General features: G+C 33.5%; 2 protein-coding genes across 2 annotated transcripts; both read right to left on the reverse strand.

Annotated features, from left to right (window-relative positions):
- Positions 1 to 112: 112 nt before the first annotated feature.
- Positions 113 to 4042, reverse strand: LOTGIDRAFT_157029 (hypothetical protein; the record flags this gene model as incomplete). The annotated part of the gene is made up of 4 exons (XM_009048290.1): positions 113 to 124; positions 250 to 426; positions 1862 to 2073; positions 4027 to 4042. 4 exons carry the CDS (start codon positions 4040 to 4042, stop codon positions 113 to 115), a joined length of 417 nt encoding a protein of 138 aa, XP_009046538.1.
- A 16389-nt stretch (positions 4043 to 20431) lies between these two features.
- Positions 20432 to 23955, reverse strand: LOTGIDRAFT_230492 (hypothetical protein). The gene is made up of 5 exons (XM_009048291.1): positions 23906 to 23955; positions 22352 to 22581; positions 21790 to 21952; positions 21427 to 21501; positions 20432 to 20757 (listed from the first exon to the last, which is right to left on the reverse strand). Exons 2-5 carry the CDS (start codon positions 22577 to 22579, stop codon positions 20549 to 20551), a joined length of 675 nt encoding a protein of 224 aa, XP_009046539.1. The 5' UTR covers positions 22580 to 22581; positions 23906 to 23955; the 3' UTR covers positions 20432 to 20548.
- Between the last annotated feature and the right edge of the window lie 311 nt (positions 23956 to 24266).

A 24266-nucleotide genomic window follows, 5' to 3' on the forward strand; every position in this document is an offset into this window, starting at 1 on the left:
TGCTAAGACTATCTAAATGAATTAATGCCATTTTAATGAAATGGTTTTAAAAAAGAATCTCACTAAAAAATTCTCGGGCCGAAACACAGGTCCTACATTGTTGATCGACAAATTAGTAGAAGACCTATTGTAAGACAAAATGACATATTGTTAACTTTGATACAAAGCCTTAAAATTTTAATCCGGTATACGATGTTTCCGTTTACAGTTAAATTGTTATAGTAAAGAATTTATACAAATATTATATACCTGTTGACGAGTTTGAGCCCGAACAACTTGTGGAGAATCATTTGGTTTACGACGAACCTGTGGTGAATCTTGCTGCTGAAGGGATGTAAATTCTTGTTTCCGTTCTTCTGGCGGTGTGTCATCCGGCCTGGATTCTGATTTATACGCCGGTTTAGTTCCATTAGCTTCTGCTAAGGCCTGAAATAGCAATATTTATACGTTACCACTGCTGTATCATTTTGATAAATAATGTGAGCTATTTCTGATCTCTGAGGCCTGATTAATAGGTCTCAGCCGTTAGAAATAAGATAAGAATATAATCGTATAAAAACAATACAGACACACATGTAGATTGACATTCAAGATGGACCACTGATTTCAAAGGTTAATGCGCCTTCAATCACCAGATTGCTTTTACTTGTATTTTTTTTTACGATTTTCTCTTAATAAAAGACGTGGGCAAGAAAACAATTTCATATAATTTATCAGGCATTTCCACGATTATAATGCCTTATGGCATGATCGTTAAAAAATCATATGGCTGAATTAAAATTTAATACTAAAATAGATGTATATGCATGTAGTGAACTGGAATTGAAAAGGTTGTTGCGTGATGAAGAGCTAGTCCTTTGTGGGTGTATAATGACATTACCGTTCTAAAGGCATTCTAACTCTCGGAATGAACATAAATAACATAATATATTCATCAGAGGATATACCTGATGTCATAACTATGCAAATAAATATATATAAGTATGTCGTAAGTATGGAGAAGAAGCATACAGATAAAATTGATCTGAAGATTTTTTGTGAAACGATATAATACCTTAAATACCTGTAAAATGCGATAAATCACCAAACCATATTATATATTATTCAAAGAAAATATACTGGTATTGGCCAAGTTCGAGAGTTTGAATTTAAGAGTATGAATGCCTTTAACAAAGAGGTTATAATAAATCGTAGATGTGTCTATCAATATTTAATCAGCTATTTCTCCTTATAACCTGTGATATTCTATTTTAGATTAGTATTGTTCCTTCCTATAATTGATATAACTTCACATTTTTTAATCATTTGTATCTTAGAGATGAGGAAGTGACATAATAGGATAGGTTTAGTTGTGTCGCGGTTTTCAGAGGCCGAAAACGAAAGAAACTACTGTCACCATGCTCTTTACTATCACAATGTCCTATTTCAGCTTCTTCTTGTTCCATTTTGTGGAAAACGTGCGTTTCTTTTCCTTATATAACCTCTAAAACTACCTAATAATAAGAAAATAAACCTCGTCTATTCTTCGTTCAAATTTTTCAATTAAATTGGATTTAAGAAAAAGGTCTTATCTTAATCTTGTCCTTTTATTTCTGTAAATCTCAAAGATAAAGGGTGACAGCCACAATTTTCATTAATAAAAAAAACATGAAATTTCTTGTATTATTAAATTCTAGTTTTTGGATAGCTTCCGTTTCAACAGACAGTTTTCAACATTGATTGAATTCAGTTTTGAGGGCGTTGTGACTATATTTCTGACATTAGAGTAAGATTAACAATTTCCCCAGCTCTATTTAAAAAAATTACATGAAAAATATATTTTGTTTATTATGTATAAACATTTAAATGATAATTCCCTTACCTGTCCGGGTATTTCGCCTTGTGTTTCCCCGCGAAGCCGCCTGAATAATAGTATACGCTCATATAGCGTCGGACCACGACGAGCTCCCATTCTCTTCTGTTGTAGCTTTGGATGTAACATTTTCTTGGCTGCGCGGTACTCGGTACCATAGAGGCGGTTGAAGACAAGTTGAAACCGGTCGATGGGTGCCAGTTGATCGTTAGAGCCTTGTCCTGAAATAAGATATTAAGTAAATGTTTTGAAATATGAAAATCTATATTTTGTTATTAAAGATCATTTTGACGTGGATAAAAGAATTGGACGTGATTTTGTATAAAATATTGTAAGTTAATGCAAACTATATCGTCTAGACCGTATTACAAGTTATATGATAAAAGACAAAACGACGTCAAGCGTTAAGAACATCGATTTCTCTATAATATGTCATTTGACTTCTACGTGATTCGGTATTATTGACTGTCAATAGTTTTCGTAAATTGGCCAAGAAAGTCAATTATTTTCCAAAATAACACCCAAATGAATCAATTTTGAAATAAATGAACCCTGGAAAAAAAATTCAAAAAATTGCACTGTCATCATATTTCCTTTTTATCACAAACATAGTTAGGTATATAGATTACAAGTTAACGTTTGCTATCAGCGGATGTCGATTTGGCAAATTAAGTAGTTGTTTGTAAACGTAGTAGTTGGTAGTTGGATTAGTTCAAATTGGATGATTCTAAGCTGTTGGATTTGTAATTGACAATTTGTGAGATCTGGTCGGGTCGAATGACAAGGCGGTGAGACTAGGTTCTAGATGGTGTGGCTTGAGTTACTCGGTCTTCTTCATACTTCCGAACACGTTGTGATCATGGTAATTCTTGTAAATTGGTAGTCAAGTGTTAGTCGTTGGTTTGATTTAGTTAGATTAACTGCTGGAATCTCACAACCTTATCAACATACAATAAAAATATATCATCCTTTACTTTTTGTCCTGTTGTTCACGAAATACTTTATGTAAATTCCTCATAAATATCTTGCTTTCATTCATTGTAATTCCCACTCTGTAGCAATGAATAGAATAGCGAACAAAAACATACTCTATCACCTCACACACAAGGCTGTTGTTACTCTAAACAATCAGAAACTCAATATAATAATTGCAATTCGTTCACCAAATTGAACACATTCAAACCACAAAGCCTTATCAGAAAATAAAAACTGTGAAAGTGAAAATCGTTGTAGACAATAGTTTTCATAAATAAAGTAGATAATTCTTTTGTTGAGTTGAATTCACTTAATTTTACCACTATGTTGTTTACTCCTTTTTTTTTCTTAGATGTATTGTCTTGTCTTCAAGTATGTATTTTTTATCTGAACATTCTATTCAATACAATGACATCACGCAGCAATAAATATGAATAAATAGATGTACAATTTCTAGCAATCTTTGAATTGTTCATCGAAGAGAGTTTTACGTCCTACTTTTCTACACTGTGTGCTTCAAACCCAATTATCACTTAGATAACACATCTGTAATAACTACATGAAAATTTGGCAACATATGAATAAATAGAATGACAACTTCCAGTACACTGTATCATCAACATAATGCTATGTATTTTATGTAAACATTTTTGCAGTACAGTCAATGACCATATGGAAAAATGATACTGCTTGCTCTTTTTTTTTCTCTTTTTAATCATAATCTATATCAATCGACCTCGGTGTATCAAAACTTACAATTATTTGATAGTGCGTCATACTTTTTTTAATCAGAAAATTAGTAGAACCAGACAACGGAATTTAACGTGTATAGTTCATTAGAGGTATCTAAGCTTTGAAGGGACGTTCTAGTCGAAAACACGGATATTTCTGGACACACGTGGACTTGAAGGCTCAAATTTCGACGGTGAGCTGTGAACACAATTACTGATTAGCTTAGCCAGAAAATTCCTATTCTGAGAAGAAATACGATTGGTCGAACGAATTGCACACCTGTCCCTTTAACGAATATTTTTTTTTGTGTAACTATGTAATGTAACTAAACTGTCTTGTAGAATGATTAACACCACAGGAAATACACGAAATATACTTGTACATTGTATCTTACACTAAAATAAATATTGTTATCAAGTAATATCACAATATTTCAGAATAAGCAACTTAACACATTTGAGCTTTACCTGAACTTTCAGCCATGGTGTAAAGACAAATAATAATCCGCTTAAAACTTCAGACAGTAGTGTCAAAAGCACATTGTTTCCTGTCAAACAACCTATGTACCGGAACATCCTGAAACATTTCTACCTAGCTGGCTGTCACCTATATGACAAATGATATATTTCCTACTAATATTGTATAATATTAATATTGCCTGTACGACATCATCAATTATAAATAACGTTTGAAAGCTCATTCCAACACAGTAAGCATTCATAATATAACTCATTTAGGTTTCCCGTGGGGCACAGGCTTCAATGATCATTCTTCAGAAATGGGATCTTTTTTAAGGAAGGTAATTACTCTCACTTAACCTTAAAAGGACGTTAAATCGATCCATCATCTCATGAAAAATGGAAAATCTTTTTCAGTAGTGTAGATTAGAAATAAGATTTGTAAATGTTATGATGACTTGGGTTACATAATCTTAAGCACAGTAAGCCAGATTATGGCTCATTCCATATCTTTCTTGAGGTGTAAAATGAGCGTATCTATCTTCTAGTCTGAAAAGTGATTTGATAACTGAGAAATTTAATCTAGAAATCATAATAAAAAGTGAATAATTGTTTGCTTAGTTTAGTGATTTGAAACAATTTTCATAGAATTACAATGCCAGTAAAAAAAAGCATCACAATATTCTCTAAAAAACAAAATAAAACAGAAGCGAATTTACATTTTTACTCTCGACTCAAAAAACGACATCCTTGCCGATCAGGAAATTAAAAATATCTTCATCAACATGTTTACATAAGCACAAGATGATAAACCTCCCCCTAGGACAATGAATACTATTCTTGTTATATTGTTGCTACAACAATATTTATTATCAAAAGATTCCTTTCACATTATTATTATCTGTAAACACTTCCTTGAAAAATATATCGTCTGGTAGTCTTTCAACTGTCAATGAATCAACTGATGAATCAAAATTTTTGATACCACAGAAAAAACACAACCATGAACTGATTTTAACAAATATACATCAAGTCTTTTAAAAAAAGGAATTATTATGTAGGCTAAGCATTACAACATGTAGATTTAGAAACAAGTGAGTTATTTGACGCATTGTTGATGCCTGAATCGCATACAAAAATTGAATCAAACCAGCTGTGCATAACCTTCCACAGAATAGATTCTCATTAGGATTGAAACTAAACGCTTTTCTAAGAAAATTAAACAAAATCACTTCAAAAATGTCAAGGTATTAGTTTCAAATAATATTAGGTATTAAATAAGCAATTAATTACTGTGTGAAAAAAGAACATTTACCTGTGTTTTCAAATGGATACGAAATTACAGCAGAAAGTAGAAGTAGAAATCAATGCGAATTAGAAAAGCACTCTTTAACTTTCCAAACTTTGATGGAACTAATAACACATTGATAAAGTAACAGCATTTTAACCACCCATTTCTACATAATCGCTTGAAATCAATCAATGAAAATGATTATAAAATGTAAGGGAAACTACTTAGGATAATGGAGGGATAAAAAACAATTCAAGTATTCTTGGGTTTGTTTGGCTACTATAATGTCGTCCTATCAATTGTCTCGATGTATTAACAATATTGAACTCAATCAATATTCTACAGGAAAATATCTTTGTACAATTTAATAATAGGCATTAGATTAGCATTACAAGAAATTACAACGGGAAGTAAATATGCTTGAGGATCTTTCTGTACAATCAGTTTATTGACAATCAAGTAGCGGGAATGCATTCAGACCATATTATATTACAGAAATGAAATGAATTGAGTTTTGCGTCCTACTTTACTGCACCATGTGGGTTAATGAAGACGGACAGCGCCATGTAGGATGCAATGAGAGACATTTTGCCAAGCATAAGCCTGCTCTTTTTCGATTTCCAACTGTCCAATTGAGACCAATTTTACCACGAGCACTTAATCCTTTACGGTGCAGATAGAAGTGCAAGCCATTCTGTCTTAAGCATTGTTAATCAACATCAGTGCATACTGGCCTATTATGCGTAACTCAAGCAACAATTCCGGTAAAATTTCCTCTCCAGGAATCGAACTGGAAAGTGTCAATTCAATAATCAAAGGTTGAAAAGTTGTGACTGACTTTATTGTTATTTCATAATCAATTAAATCATTTAAGGAAGGGGATGATTTCAATTTACAGAAATAAATAAGTCATTTAAACCGCTTTTAGACTGTTTTATTGATCAAAGCAAAACAAAATGTCAAAACACATTGTTCATGACCTCTTTATCAAATATATATTGGTACAAGATTGGGAGTTCGAAAGTAAAACCGGTTCAGTAGCGTATTAAGGGAGAGAACCATTGGGCCATTTAAGTTGTTTATTTGTATCGGAGACATTGAATTTGCATCATTCCGACCAATCAGTCGCCTGTGGTTCCTACAATTTCAAAAATAGAATAGGAACTACATAACTGCACAATTATCGATAAAAAGGTGTTATTCACCCACCGTGTAGAAGAACATTACAAAGCTCTCCAACCGCTTACAGTTATAGAACTAAAACGTCTTTCTGTATCGTTTTATTTATTTACAGTACTACATTGTGATTGTTTGACGTAAAAACACTGTTAAAAGAAAATTATGTGTGTAAGAACTAAAGAGGTTACAATGGTCAGAGTTAGTTTTTGATTCTTTTAGTCTAAGTTTATTGTAATTGTATCAGTTATCTGTTCTCTGATTTACATTAAGCATTCCAGCTTAAATTCGATTATTCCAATATTTACATAAACATTTTTGTCAATATATCTACAATCACTGATAACGTTATGACCCACAAAACGCCTAAATAATGAATTGAAGCAATTGCATATTTTTACAGTTTTGAATCGGAATGGGTTTTATCGTTACAAGGAATATAAACGCTGCTTTATTATGTCCATTAACGATGATAAATATGATCTACATTAATTTATTAATTAACCCTTCCTCTGTACTATGACGTATTAGGTATAGTATGATATTGAGTAAATGTCAAATTAAAATATTATTATTTGTTATGTTTGCTATTACCATGGTGTTAATTGACAACACAGAATGTTGTTAAAGGTTACAATGAACGAGTTTATCGAGCGGGGAATGTTTGCTTTTGTGGATCAGGGGAGAGTAGTCTGAAATACTATACTGAAATATTTTGTACTCAGACCACTAAAACTTTTTATTTAAATGATATACGAATGTAGTCCGTGTTATTTCTAAACATCCTCATTCTCTCTCCCAATTAGGATTTTGCATGCCTATTTAGTGACTAATCTTCGGTCTAGATTTGAAATTTAATGTCAGAAATTGCATTTTCTTTCAGATTTTGTGAGATGATGAGAGATTTTCATGCGGAAAGATAATTCTTAATGAAGTCGTGTGACAGTTAAGCATTTTTCAAAACAAGCCTTCTTAATGACAGTTTTTTTCTTTTTATGAGTACTACAAAATAGGTTTATATCAGTCAAATTTTGTTGAAGTTCAAATTTTTAGGTTATATATTGAATGTAAAGGAATGGTAGAAAATTGCATTTTCCCGTATAAGCCATTTTGAACAGGTTTTGAAGTCTAAAAGTTGTTTTCTAATGCATATATTGCCTCTTTTAACCATATTAATAGAGGTTTTCTTACTTCTACTTCAGTTTGTGGTATGCTTTTTTGGAATCAGAAGTTTATAGAATGAATTTTAGATGGTGAAAACAGCATGGATTATCTCTGAATTTTCCAGCTCAACTTTGCGAAAATTGTGAAGATTTCATCAAGAACAGACATAATTCAAACCAAAAAATAACTTTACTACCCTATATACTCTTTATCATGTTTTTAATATTTCAGTCAAACCTTATTGTTCTCCCTTAACAAAGGCATGCCTTGAGGTAAACCATTTCAAATCAGTGATATCCCCATAATGATCCGTCTGGAATATAGAACTTATAATTTCTTGCATTATCTTAATGATTTGGTGAGATGATGAGAATTTTCATGCGGAAGGATAGTTCTCAAAAAAGTCGTTTTGTGAACTGCCAAACTCTAGCCGATGAGTATAACCGGTACTCGTCTACTTTCAATTTTAGTAGCTAAAAATTTTCATGGTCATCATATATTGAATTGTTTAGGAGACATTAAGGATTGGCCAGGCTTTCATTCGACATATTGGAAAGCTTTCAACGAGATTTCTGGAAAAAGTTGTAGAAGGTTGAATTTCGTGTTTTAAAATGGGAAAAGATGGCAAATGAATTAGTGGAGTCAATCCTATATCACTAAAAAATATTTGTAGGTTAATGAACACTTACGAGTACGGTTGCCTCCCCGGAATGGACATGAAGCTGTCAAGGTAAATAACATATTATTCCAGTAGTTCTTCTTGACGATTAAATGACGTTCAATGTGGGCTGTGTACACGTCCCGATAACCTGACGTCGTCGGCATTCCATCAAAAGATCGGACAGTGTGCGCCAAACTTTAGACAATGAGATTTTTTACAAGAAGCGTTTTCGGCAAAAGGATTGGCTACAACTCTTTCTACAAAACATGGAAAAACTTTTTCCAGGGTATATATTTCAGACTTTTCACCAATTAACCTTTGAGAAAAGTAATAGAAACGCCTTTTGAACTCAATGGCACATAAATGATGCTAAAATCATTCTCCGCATTCAGTGGCGGCGCCAGTGGTGGTACAGGGTGGCGGGGGACCTATAAAAGTGGTTTGCGCCCCGAATTGTAATTATGTGTCAAAATGCACAAAATCAATTCATTTTCTCTAAATTTTCCTGAGAGAACCCTCTAAGGCGCTCTATGAGAGGATTGCGAGTATGGCACCACCACAGAGTAGCCAAAGCCGGAAGGCTGGTGCCGCCACTGTCACTGCCACTGCCACCTAGTTAGGTTGAATGAATTGAGTGTGACCATATATGCCTATATCAACTACTACCTAGTTTGCAATATCAGCATCCGCTGAAAGGAAAGATAATAAGCTGTAACTTATTTTTCATACGTGCAGTTGTCGAAGTTGTTATAAAGTTTGAAAATTTTATAAGATTGAAAAGAACGACAAATGCATCGTGGCTGTCCTAACAACCAGTGTTATTTCCTTGTTTTTTTTTTTTAATTCTCATATAGTCTGATATTTTGAGAACAGTATAGAACCTGAATACATGTATATGCTACAATTATTGTTCGTATTCAATTTAAAGCTATTGTCTGAAGCTAGGATACGTCAGGGACACCGTAAAAATAACCTGTCTCACGACGGTCTAAGTTAGGTTATCCTTGCTCAGGATCGTTTTCAAGAAAAGGATAGGATTAGGTCTTAACTTTTAGGACTGTTTCTAGGCGCTAGGATCGTTGCGAGAATATGTGCTGTTTCTTACCGGCTTTTCAGTAATGTAAATAACCTGAATGAAAAATCTCTTAACTGCATCTGTTTAGTTTTGAGACGTAATATTTTATGTTTTCATTTTCTTTATATATTGGTATTTAATCCCAGGGGTTTCATTCATTTAATCATGAATAGTGTCTGTAGCACATCTTCAGCACAGTGGAAATATTTTTTAAAATAACACAATTGTTTCAATATCGATCTAGAACTGTTTTCAGACCTTGATTGATTATTTGATGAACACTCCATGTATCCAAAGTGATTCAAACATTCACTCTTCAAACTATTGTATACAAATATTGAAAAACAATAACAGTGTAAAACTGTCTTCTCGTCAATCATTTAGGCTTGGTCAAAACCAATACTATAACAATAATGTTAAAAGAAGTAATACAGCGTTGTTTGTTTTTAATTATCTTTTCACAATTTAACATTGCTTTTCTTTTCCCAGGGGTTTGGTTCATTTTAACACTGGAAATTTATAGCTCCCTACAGGTGATAGAATTCCTACACTTATATATCGTGATACAATTCGCTTCTGTGATACCCTAGAAACCTTTCCGTCGGTCCGTTGCTCGTCTGTCCGCAATTGCTGGTAAATAATCTAGAAAGCACAATTCTTGACGGATCTTTAAATTTAGTGTAATGCTTTATCGTAAACTCATGATGAACCATGTCAAAATGATAAAAAATAATACTTATTGCCCTAAAAACGCGTTCAATTATAACTCGTGAACACTTTAGAAGGTGCAATTATTGATGGATTTTGATATTACTTAGGTGCATTTAAGGTGCATTTATACAGAGCGCGGACGCGAACGCGAACGCGGTTTTTCGTCATGGAATGGTTTCATCATTTTATAGAGGGACCGTTCAAATAGAACGCGAACGCGAACAAATATTTGTTCGCGCGGTCGACCGCCGAGATTGCCCCAAGAGCGAATTTTTCAGAAAGTCTCGGCGGATTTCTTGCTATCAACCAATCAGCTTGTACCACCTCCCTTGCATCATTTCCTAAAATAGAAACTTGTGCACATGGTTTTTCCAATTTGCTTGTAGGGTACAAACAATGGATAAAACGGAAGTTTTGATTTTAGAAGTTGAAAAGAATCCAGTTTTGTTTGACAAAGCTGAAAAAACTTACAAAGAGACAGTAAAAAAGAAAGATATTTGGAAGCGAATCGGAGAGAAGGTTGGACTGACAGGTGTGTGATTATAAAAAATTCAATTTATTTTGCCTGTTTCATCAATGGTATGGAACTTATAAAGAAAATGACATTGGACCAATTCATTAATTAATTACTTTTTAATTGACTGTTGTCACACTTTGTTTAACAACAAAAAAGGCGATCCGCATTGAAAGCCGTCGACGGTTTTCCGCGTTCGTGTTCGCGCTCTATTTGAATGACTGAACTGATGAAAAGTGGCGTTCGCGGTCGCGTTCGCGCCGGTCGCGTTCGCGTTCGCGCTCTGTATAAACCCACCTTTAGCTTTTATTGTCAGCCAAGTATGCACCTTATCGAAGATAAAAAAAAATCGAAAAAATGTTGTAGAAGTTATTGTCCATTTTCTTTACATGATGTTACATGGCGGGTTAATTTGAGTCTTGAATATATGTAAATAGTTTTCAGAAGTACTAGAAATGTACGAAAATCGCGTAATTCCTTCAAAAATATCTCAAACTAGGAATGTATAGATGTAGATCTATAGACAAAATTCGCGTTTCTGAGACTAGGGTACGCACTATCCGTTTAAATTTGTAATCATGTTTAAAATTTCATGCTGGTGATGGTTGCCTTTCTGCCATTTTGATCAATAGAAATATTTTTTTCAATGAAATGACTTTAAACTTTAAACTTCGCAGATTTGAAATCAATTTTTTCAAAGTGATAATCGATGCATTAACTGCACCTTAGCTATCATATAAAGGTTTTCAAAAGGCCGAAATCATACATGACATTATCGATTAGTAAAGCCAAGTATTCTCTGATGAGTAACCATAACTTCTTAACCCCTTGTGACATTAAGCAGAGCAAAGTTATGAACCAAAGCTATGCAATTATAACGATATTAAGAAATGAAATAACAAAATTTACCCCCAGGTGTATCGACTGCAACTCTGCTTCTTCTCCTTCTCTTCCTTTTAGGTTTTATATCAGGACGGTGGCGCCTGTGTCGGCGATGAGTTGTTTCCTTTCGATCACTCGTCATACTTCAACTGAAAAAAAAAATAAACATTGAGTTTGCAGAAGGAAATCATGTTGAACAAAGGTTATTGATCAACATTTTCTCAGTTGATCAAATATGAACATTTTCATGTCTTATCAACTTCAAATACAAACTTTTGTATCTTGTAAAACCTCAATAACATACTAGTTAGACTTCCTAGGTCAAAATGACCCTTCCGGAAAAACTAACGTTGCTAAGAAAACTGATCTGTTACGATTACTGCCCATCTGCATGATTGATAATAGTTATATTGCTATCGAGTCAAATCCACACTGCTGGTCCAACCCACTGCTTTAATCTGCCGAATCGACATCCTTGATCTGTGTTTTGATTTACACAACACTTAAAATGTCACTTTGGCGAATGTAGGTAGTGACGCTTGGCATGTTTCTCTCTGAAAGGCTAGTCTAAGTAAATTACATGTTAAAATGCTTTTCGGAAAGGTTCGCCAAGGATATTTTAATCAGGAATTCCTGTCCATAAGGCTTGATTAATAATAGCCAAGACATTGGTATGCATAACCCACTACTTCGCGCTGCTCGTCTTCTAGGTCTACAACGTTTCTATCTAGAAGAACGCTACGTTTTAGGAATTATCGAAATGGTCATACACTGACCTACCTAACCATCCTTATTAAAAGAAATTCTGACTGGTGAATTATAGAAAAAATCAGTCTATTTTATAGCACCGGCTTTGTCATTTAAATAGAAACACATTGCTATCTTTTATGAAAATCTCGTGTAATTTTTAAATTAAATTTCAAAAGACATTTTAACGACCTTATTTACGACGCTAATTATTGCTTAACGTTCCCGTTGTAAGCCTTAAATGCGATAATAGCTTGCCGGATGCCATGCACTAAGCAGAGAACAATTACTCATTTTAAGAATTGGCCTTGCAATTCTTTAAGATTTTTAATGGCTCACATCCACTCGATTCAATTACGTTTTCTGGTGTTTCGGTTGAATGACTGAGTATATACTCTTTATGGAATTCCAGTTAATTGTCTTATTAATGCAATAATAATCTCATATAAGAATGCTTTCTTGTTTTAAAATGTACATACCTTATAGTCGCCGAGTGTTGCTTAAATTTAGTCAGACAACATAACACGGCAACAACGAGTTACAGAGATTAATATATTGTATGTAAAACATCTCAAGAACAATAAGTCTTGTAGCCATGGCAATTTTTTAAAATTCAATAAAGCCTTGCTGTCACGATTCTCAAGTTTTCTATAACCAATAATCCTGTCTTGTATATTACTGTCTTTGTTTTGAATCTTGTTACCATGAAACGTGAATTTAAGTTCCTAGTCTAAACCGTTGAACAGTTATATGCTTTACATAAGTCAGTAAGTTCAAAATACTATGACATACAAAATGTTCCCATGGATTTTAATTTCAGATTGTTGATGTTCCCATGGATTTTAATTTCAGATTGTTGAGAATTTCACCAAGCAATACATTTTATTCATCCATTATGCAAATTTATCTCACAATATTTTGGCTTAGAATTGCTCACTATGATCTTTGATTTTAGGTGTAACGAATGTCTAGCATGTCACCTTGCTAATCCCTGTGGGTGCATGGCATTTCCAGGCCTGAAATTACTGAGTAGGATACCTTTTTAAGTTCTCTATATTAAAGTCTATTTCGTGATTCTTATACATCCATTTCAATGTTGATAATATTTTTTGTGAACTTTTAGGCGAACTGAACTTTGAATTGGATTTTCAAGCGAGTATGACTTTAGTCTTGACCAGGGATTACAAAACCTGGTATGCTTGTTTATGTATATTGATGTATATTGAAGTTTATGTATATTGATGAGATCTTATTTACTTGCGTTGAACAAAAATGGACTTATTAACATGTTCTTTTTTATATAAAACATTGTATGCCTTTATGCATTGGTGATCATTGCCCTATACGACAAAACCTTATCTACACGAGGAGGTCCTAGGATTTATTTTAACCCGATAGATTACAGTTACATTAAGATTTTGACGAACCGTGGTATGCTTAATTTAACACCCTGAACAAACTACACCATTTTGTTTGTGCCTTGATATTCTAATTGGCTTTAGAGCGCAAAACAAAGAACAATTCTGACGCAGCTTGGAATACAATGATGCATTATGGTGCTGAGATTTCGGATTGTTTCGAAGTCGGATTTAATTTCTTTGTTGAACCATTGACGTTCGATGAATGCAATCATGGTCAGATATGCATGGAAGCTGGTAGACTATTTTATTTTAACTCTTTTAGTTTTATTCAAAATTTCAGTTCTGACAGATAATAACATGCGCACGTTATAGCCAGAAGAAACCGTTCGTTTAATGTTCATATGCCAGCACAAACAAAAACGGTTCATAAGACTTTATTTCGAATATTTTATACAACAAAGACAGACACAAAATTGAATCAAAACATTTTAACTCGCGAGACAACAATAGGTCAAGTACGTTCAGAACTGAATATTTGAACTGCTTGCCATTTATTTCAAAGGAATTAACCATGGGGACATCGATTGATTAGAGTAGTTCAATAAAAAATATACTTACTCTTTAAACCGTTATCAGTACAAGAATATTCACAAAATATATTGATAAAATCGGTAATACATAAGTAACGCACAAGTACAAGACTTGGCTGTTTCTTTCTGTTTTTCTAAAATGTTGTCCTGCCTTAATTGCAGAATATTGGTTATAAACATTTAGCGTAAAACAATATACTACGTTGTTGGAATCAAAGAATTCTGACTTTCATTATTTTTTTCACAGATAAAAACAGAAGAAAACAAATCGATTCGAGTAAATTAAAGATATTATATTGGTTTTTATGTGGTCAGAATATTTTAGATTCTCGAATACGATTTTTATGAAATATTTAAATATGTTTCTAATTCTTTATCAAAGCTTCATAGTGTTTTCATGTCTTTCGTGTATGACATCCCCATCAAACATGAATTACTTGGACAAGATGATACAAAAAGTTGTTGTATTTCAAAAAAATAGTTTTACTTTGCACTTGTTTATAACAAAAGGGGGTTTGACTTTTTTGATTTTATATTTTTTGAAAGTGCATATAGATTCTACCACTACCACGGTTACAACACAAGAAAAAAGCTTAATGAAAACAAACTCACCATTGGCGTCGAGATTAACGATTGGTTCAAAATATTATCACGGAAATGTAGTTCTCTTAAGGTTTAGAAAATTCTTGTATTAATAAATTGTTCCTGTGGGAGACGATTTCGTGATGACATGTTTCTAATGTAAAACAATCGATTGTTGTATTGAAAATTACAATAAATCAAAATATAGTTCAATAGACACTTACCATTTGTCATAGCTACTATCACTTTGACTTCAAAAACATCCAATACAAACATATATATGTCATTGAAACCCACTGTGTATTATAACTATATTCAGGACTTGTAACTGTAGATTCTCTGATTACTAAATGAGATATGAGTAGTAGACAGTGGCGGAGGCAGGTTTATGTTCGAAAGGGGGTGAGATATCTGAGTAAAGATTTCCCCACTTTTTTCGGTCGATAGAACGAGCAAAGAGACTGGTACCAACAGAAACACAATTTTAGGGAATAGATTTGAATCTTTTGAATTGTACTAATGTGGATATTGGATTTGCCGTCCATTTTTCTTAACTCTCAACGGTTGAAAGCACATGAAATTCAAATAATCTTAGGACATTCCATTGAGGATAATATTTTCCGCTTTCTTGTCTAAACGGGGTCCCTAATCGGTTATGTCCTTGTGTATGTGTAACTGATTTGCAAGATCTCATTTAAATACACTGACATATGCCGGTTTTATTAGTAACCAGCCTTCAGGTCCATGAATGACAATTGGTATGTGGAAAAAGTGAGAGATCAAACAATGTACCAGAATACCATGTGAGCCATGCACTAATCTTTACCTCAGAACTGATACTATCCTTCATGTGTGAAATTATATAAATGATAGATCCGGAAATACAATAAATACGAATTCAGGCAGACAAGTATGATATATAAATACTGCTACCAGGTGTGACAAGCTGTCGTAAAACAATTTACCTGTAAGATATTACCATCTTACTATTTATCATTAGTCGTATTTTACCTACTAACCTTAATTTGGAGATCCTAGTGTTAGTCATCAGAGTATGTCACTAGCCTTTAGCTACCCTTTTAACGTTTGTTTCCACATTGTACTTACAAAAGCTTTTATCTACTCCAGACTTTTCAAGCTATTCAACACTTAGCTTATTATTTCAAGACTACTTATGTAAAGGTCGCGTATTCTGAGAGATTCTTTTGCATAATAACAACAAGGTTTTAAATAAGAATTATAAAAATGTTACATTTTCTTCCGCATTTGACATGGAAATGTCTGATTTACAGAGGATTGAAAATTACAGCGTGGGGTAGTTATGGAGATTTGTGTTACAGTCTAGATATATTATGTTGCTTTATTGTAAATTCCATTGTAAATATGGCGTGATATTATTGCATATCAGTAGTGATCAAACGAGCTGAAGACAAAACAGCTTATTTAATTGGATTGTATCCACTGATAGGGTTGAAAGATATTGGTAAATGTATCAGATATATTTCCAAACCGCAACAACAAAATAGCAGGGTAGATCTGGGTAGACACGATATATAGCCACTTTGTGGCTGCGTTCACCAAGTTTGCATCTTAGTGCATTTCTATTACTATTGATTTTGAATAAAACAGAATGGCTTTACTACATATAGCATTAAATTCAGTATTTACATTAGTATCAACATATTCACTGACTTTACGTATTTAAAACACACGACCAAGGGTTGTAATAAAATTTGAAACTCGTATCCGACGGATTTTCCGAAGATTGTTTTCACATGACTCATAAATTGATAAGGATATATATAGGTGTAACTCTTGCTGTCAGTTGAGTCGGTGGCCACCACTGAGCTAGACATTTATTATTTGTCTCAATATTGCAACGTTCAGCCTTCAATCATAAAATGCTGATAACTACCGAACTACCTTTGGTCAAAATAAACTACTCTGTCGTATTCACGGGCAAAATTTGATGCATTTAGCCCTGTCAAGGGCAATAATTAAAACAATTCATTGAGTATCAGTTGCTCAAATTTGTAAAAACTATACATCAAAATCAAGAAAAATGTGCCCTTTAACGTATCTATAAAAAAAATACAGTCGTTAATTTTTAAGTGCCAAAACTATTTAAGATAGCTTGTCAGGCAAGGTAATATACGCCCATTGGCAGCTTTGATTTTAAATAAAAACATTTGGCAGTACAGAAACAATTACCAGTATGAAATATTCAACTTTCAGTCATAAACTTCTTTTGAACATTTTGGGGCGATACTGTAAAATATTACCAAGTTTCGTCGAAATCAGAAATTTGGCCTTCTGGAGTTTTACAGTCTAAATAACAAGGGCCACTCATACTAAATATTTTTCGATTCTTCATCCTTGGGTGATAACAAATACTCAAAACAAGATTCATCAAAATCCATCCAGATATGTGCCTTCTAGGGTGTTTAAGGGCTTGAAATTGAACGCGTTTTCAAGAACAACGGCAATACCTCATACTAAATATTTTTCGATTCTTATGATCTTCAATAGGGTTCACTCACACCAAGTTGCGTCAAAATCCTTCAAGAATGGTGCATCCTAGAGTGTTAACAAGCAATTGTGTACGGACAGACGGACATAGGTGACCAAAATACATCCCCCATTTTACGTGGGCTTTGAAAAAAAAACCTAAGGTATTGAAGTTCGTTATGCTTTCTGGGAGTTGATAACTACTGTACGGATTTGAGTAAAATAAACGCCTACTTATCAGATTGGGGTAAAAACAAACACGATAACTTCTTTTTGGATTTTATTGTTTGTGGTAGATTATCTAAGTTATCTAAAATATTTAAAACGAAATAACAAATGACAATTTTATAAAGTTGTAAATTATATAAATATTATATAAATAAAATAAAACACTGTTTCAAGCAATGAAAAAGATTCCTGTATACGAATTGAAACGTTGCTTAAATTAAAGAGGGGTAGTATATCCATAATAGTGTTTATTTTATTTATATAATGTTCTATCTACTTCTAAATGTCATTCAAGGATTATATTATATAAATATTATTAACGTATATTTACAATATGTAAGAAAAAATTACAATTTATGAAATAATTTTGCCGTTTTTGCCACAAAAAAGAGGTCATGTCATAATAAAGTTATCTGATGTATGTGCCATCATTGAAGGAAGATAAAAGTTATATAAGAGATAAACTGGAACACAAATACAAAAGACATATTTAAACTATGGACCTTAATAAAGGATGTGGGTGGGTGAAAAGACTATGACAGACTTAAACGAACGAATCCAAACTGTGATGTTTATCACAGGTATACAACTCAAGTAGATAGCAACGAGTGAGATACTTATTAGCCAATAGGGTTATTAACCAATGAAACGATAGTTCAGCTAAGACCATTGTTTATTAAAGGTGATTCTTTCAACCAGTCGAAAGATAGATCAGAATACTGACATCACTTAATGAGATAAAGTAACGTCAGTGGCGTATTTTGGACTTGTTTGGCCGTAGTCCAACGAACGGTAGAGGGCCTAATTTCTCATTTTAGGGAGGGGGCGTCGTATGATTACAATTTTATGGCAAGAAGTTTGCGATCTCTATTTTTCAGGAACAGATCAACCAGATCATCCGCATCAATCGGCATTCATCACCATTAGGCTCAATCAATTTAGTCGATTCTCACACATCACGCTCCTTGTAGGAAACTGTATTAGTTTTAATCTAGAAAGCGATCGCTCTGCAGATGAATTCGACACCATTATGCTCAAATAAATCCTTATTGTTATTTTTGCGCTTCTTTCAGCTTCTTTTAAGAACTTTCTCTAATCCGCCCTTCTGGTTTTGAGCCATGATTACCTTACGCTGTTAAGTAAAATTACTTTTATGTATATTGTTTATCAGTTACAGGATAGGCCCTATATATAAATTGCATATAATTTGTTTAAAAAAAATAGGACAATATTAAGTTAACAATGAAAACTTCTGAATCTATAACTTCTGAGCCGAAAGTCGAGACAGACTGGATTCCAATCCAAACGGTAGCCTCACTCAATCACTCAATCACTGAAAAATTTGTGGAAGGGCTGAGCATATCGTCCTCTGGTAACGAAGCTTGTGTCTTGGCGACTAACTGACAGCTGACAAAATCTAGGGAATATGAATATCAAACGGTATTTTAATAGAAAGTCGACTAGTAAACAAGGAAAAATAAATCACACGATAACGTGCAGACGGTAGGTTGGTAGATAAAAAGTCGATACAATAAGAGTAAAGGTAGCTACGTTTCGGGACTAATCAAGCGAAACAAAACAAAAATAAGTGAGAAAGGTTCTCTAATCTGACAAGAAATGACACATTCATCTAGGTTTGATGAACAAATAAATATTTTTTCAAGGGAGATAATAAACTAAATAAAATTTATAGGTCACAGAAACATTAAAGAATGCCATTATGAGAACTGGTCATCCCTGCAGGTGCTAAGGTTGCGAGACCTTTATAATAATGTAAATAAGGAAGTTTAGTCTGTTTTATGTGAAGAAATTTCTCATCGGCTTATAGGCCGAATTCGCGATGGGGCTGCGGAAATTTATTAACTGTTTTATAATTTTTACTGTTTGTAATTTGTCATGATGGGCATAATTTTCCATGGGCTGAAAGGCAGCTGCCTAGTTTGCCTATAGTGTTATGACACTGGAAATACTTTGCCTTTGACAGGGGACATAACTCTAACGATCACAAATACAGCTAGTGCACTTGTATTATAATCTTCATTAGACTTGAATATCTAGGCATATACTAAAACCTCATTTTAGGGAAAAACGGACTTAGGTGTGATATGGAAATGACCCCTTCAATTTGTTATAGAAACTGGGTTATTTACTCTTTATTCTGAGGAAATGTAACATATTTTGGCTAAGCAGTAAGTCTTACATGAAATAATGTTAGTTCCGAGTTCCAGACATCACAGGTTATTTCTCACCTTCATGAGTGTACGAACTATACATTCGAGCTGTATTTTACAGTGAGATTAAAACAATGATGTAAGATAGGTTTATTTCCCCCATTTTAATGAATCCTGCCCGTTCTGACTGACGTATGTGAAGATATCGACATTTAAGACTATTGCTAACAGGGTACTAAGTGTGGTTGTGTGACTTATGTTTTTAAAAAAACTTTGTTTTTTTAATTAAACCTGAATGTCGTTTACTGTATTGAATGATCTAGGGTCAATATTATGTTAACGTGTTAATCTGCCTTTTAATGGACATGCATAATGGTTGAGTCTCCATTGTGTAGATTATGCCTCATTTAAAGACACAGAAAAGAGTAAAACTGTGTGAAAAAGCAGTTGCCCTATGAGTTTTGCGGTTTGTAGATTTTTAAATGGGGGTAGGGGGTGGCGTATATTGTTTTCACGCATGTCGGTCCGTTCGTCCGTCAACAATTGCTCGTAAAGGCGCGATTCTTTTACGAAACTTGGTGTATGTATATTTAAAACCCTATTGAGGTTTGAGTTATTGTCTATGTTTTTAAAAATCAAAAACTTTTATGAAGGAGTTATTAACCTTAAGGTTGAATATTTCATTCTGGTGATTGTATCGTAATCAAATCTGCCAGTAGGCGTATTTTACTTTGCCTTTTACTGATAAACCAATTTGACACTTTTTAATATTTCTTTATTTATATAACAAATAATAAAATTATAAATGCAGTAGAAAAGATAATAAACTGAATAAAACCGATTTGATGAACTGTGGTGATTTGATGATAATTACTGAGTTTTAGTTTTTTCAGCCAGCTTGACGTATTTGTCAATGGGTTTTGTTTCTGGTTGACCCGTTTTAGAAATAATCTCATGTGGTTTTCCAGTTTCCTTGACTTGGTTTCCTTCGATAAAATTAGGCGCTTGATTTACGAGTTCGCCTTCAATAACATCGATTAAATCATCATCGATATCTAACCTATATCTACAGTAGGCCACTGAAAAAAAAATATCATAACGCCAACATTAATACATTACTCGTAATTCGACAAATTCAGGAGGAAATGAATTGAATGGGAAATTTTTCTAGGACAGACAGTGACATTAGCCTTTTCTTCCGATTTCCAACTATCGATGGATCTTAAGCGTGTACAGCGTTCAGTACACATGGCCTGGGTTTATTGTCCCATCCGAACAAAAAGACGCTTTTTTTGGCAGTCTCTCCGACCTGCATCACTGACAGTGGGAAAACGAGTTGAAAATATAGTATCTCGATCTATGCTGGGATCGAGCCCTAGACATCTAAGGCACTGAGTCACCACGGAGTAGACCATTCTATTAATTGCAAACCAGACAAATAAAGAAGACACAGGATTGATATGTTTGGTACCCTCATCCTCTACTTTTAATGACGTTTTGTGTGAGTGTTAGTTTGGAAAAACGGAAGATTGTTTTGATACTATCGATGGTACGTCCAGTGGCGGATACAGGTTTACGTCCGAGGGGGCGACATACATTAGATTGCCAGATTTCTAACCTAGTTATGAGATTTTTGCCCGAAAAACTTTCCTCTCTTCCCCCCCCTCTTCGCTCCGCAAATGGGTACGTTCACGTTTAACACTTGACCCACTACTGAATTATCTATAATTATATTCATGTGTACTTACAATCATCATCATTAAGATCCATTTCAAATACATATGGTCCATTGTAAAATTCTTTTGGAGAAAGTTCACCATCACCTGTAACAATTAACAAAAGTACAGTAAAGATCAGACCTAAATGCAAGATAGGCTTTTGGTCCAATTTCTTCTACTAATAAGGTAATTATTATTATTATTAAATCCTTGTCATTGGAACCAGAAAGTTAGAAAAAGTGGAGTTTCTGTTTAGTAAAAATGCATGGAATAAGACACAAAAAAGTACGAATGGCATCTCATTGTATGTGATTCAGGTTTAAATCTCTCGATAATCGATAGAATGTACTTTTTCTGTTGATATAATTGTCAATAATATCAACATTTACATACCGTCTACATCAGCAATACTGTATGCTTTCATAAAATCAGGATGAGCTATATCTTCACCAATAGCTAGTGCTAATTCCTTTCTGCTAATAATACCATCTTCATTCATATCGTAGGCAGCAAAAGAATTGGGAATTGGTGTTACATGACCTTGCTGGTTTAATTGCTGTAAAATAGAATGAAAGTCTTGTCTAGTTGTTTTGTTTTATGGTGATGGGTAAAATGGACAGATTCCACTCGAAAAATTAGTTTAATTCCATGCTTTATTCAAAACAAAATGAGCATTCTTTACATACATTGATGGATAAACATAATATAGTTGTGAATTGTAATATATAATAAGATTGACACATTTAATCTTAATATGTATATCTATTATAAAGTTGGTGGCAAGACTTTTGCTTCCCCGTATATAGTTTGGTATAATGTTCATGCTGTCCGATCAGTAAACTATTATTTTTCCTTATTTTCAAGACTAACAGCTAAAAAAGCATTATTGTTTTGTTCGAAAGATTGAATGATAAAAAGCGTTACTATGTAGATTATTTTTATGTTGATGTCTTACCTGGGTAACATCTCGTTTTCCTCTACAACCCAAATTACAAGCTAATTTACAAACTCCTTGTCGGCAGAGCCTTGGACATGCATGATTACAAGCTACGTTCTTAACAACTCGACCAACTCTTCTAATACCCCGACCAATTCTTCTTAAAGTTCTTCTCAATCTCCAGCTTTCACTACCTTGAACCAAACAGACTAACACAAGTGCGAGAAGTAGCAGTGAGACTTTCATATCTGTGAAAGAAATAAAAATCATCATTATTATTATAAAATGCGAACCTTGTATTTTATACTTTTGTAAGTCGCCGTGCATTATCCATCGATAATTGCTTATTGTTGACCCTGCATAGTAGCGCAAATAGTATCCATCTTTACCAAATTCCAGCTGCAGTCTTTTATATTCCAAACATAATGCCTATTGAACCAGAACTCCATGACCAGTGTCTGATAATTTAATCTTCACATTGCAAGATATTAATAACCAAATTGAAAGTGCACCTATCGAAGAAAATTTCTGATTCTTTTTATTCTGGGAGATAGGGTAAGGGGTGTCTTAAAAACTATTTTAGAATAAAGAAATAGAATGTATTATATTGAACAAATGAACAATATTCTATGAAAGAAAATCATGACGTCATTCTAAACGTCATTCAACCTAAAATGTATTGAAAATATTCACAAAAGCAATATTGTTAAAAAAATATGAAATTTGATGTTTTTGAAATCCTTTCAGGATCATCCTGTCCATTCGAAAACTAAAATAATTTGATGTTTTCCTTACTTCAAACATGACGCAGTTGAAAAGACAGACAGAGAAAACTTTTTCTTGTTATATTTTTATATAGCCTACATTGATAATAAAACAGGCTCTTTTTGGATAGGTTAAAATAAGCCCTGAAGATTTGATGATGAATAAAATCATATAACTGAAGACATTTAATTAAATATCGCGTTATATCGAGTGGCCCTAATATATTAACATGGATAGAAGCCATCCTTACACCAAATGACAGCTTTATAGGTTAAAATCATCTCCCGATTGCATTTCAAAAGATTATTGTGTGTGTGGGAATCTCGGTACAACGATGTGAGAGAAATAACCTTAACTTTAAGACCAATCGTAATGTTACATTAACACAATGTATTTTGCATTTCGAATACAAATCTCGAAATATGATTAATGTTAATAAATCACAGCTGTTAAATAATTCAACTTTAATATTTAAGTTATCGTACAGGCATACCCCCAACCCCCTAAATTTGTCTGGCCTGGCGTTTGCCACCTAACCCCAACCCCCCCCCCCCCCACCCCTTAGTATAAAATTTCAAACCATTGAGTTCCTAAAAGCCTGGTGGTGTTGCCCCCACCCCCTAGACAATTAGGTGGCACCACTCGGCCCCTCCTCCTATTGCTTTATAGATACTCTACTGATTTATTAGACTAGATCTCAAAGATAAGATTAAACCGACTAATTAGTGAATGTGTCTTGAAAGTTTGTAGTTCATAAGCACATTTGATCGAAAACATTACAATAATAACCATAACTTTATAACTTACTTGCTCTCTTTCTTATCTTTCAGGGATGAAGAGTTCGGTTCAACTTAGCCTAATTCTCTTTGAATAAAATCTCATGACATTTGATATTTATACTTTTTAAGTATCCTTGACTGTCAGAATGTTTCAAGGAAGAAACATGAGCCCACCGGATCATCAATCAAGAATATGGCCTTAAAAGAATGATAACAAACTAGCAGGTGTGACGTCAACACCTTTTACCTAGTTATTTCGTCTTGACATTTATCATCAACTCTAAAGTTCTTTTCAAAATTCTGGAGAATTGTCAATCTTTAAGAAAAACCGCACTTGATAACTGACGTGACAAAAATCTCCTGATGTATTTCGTTTTCATTTGGACATC

The sequence above is a fragment of the Lottia gigantea genome (assembly GCF_000327385.1).
Source record: "Lottia gigantea unplaced genomic scaffold LOTGIsca_12, whole genome shotgun sequence".
Taxonomy (NCBI): domain Eukaryota; kingdom Metazoa; phylum Mollusca; class Gastropoda; family Lottiidae; genus Lottia; species Lottia gigantea.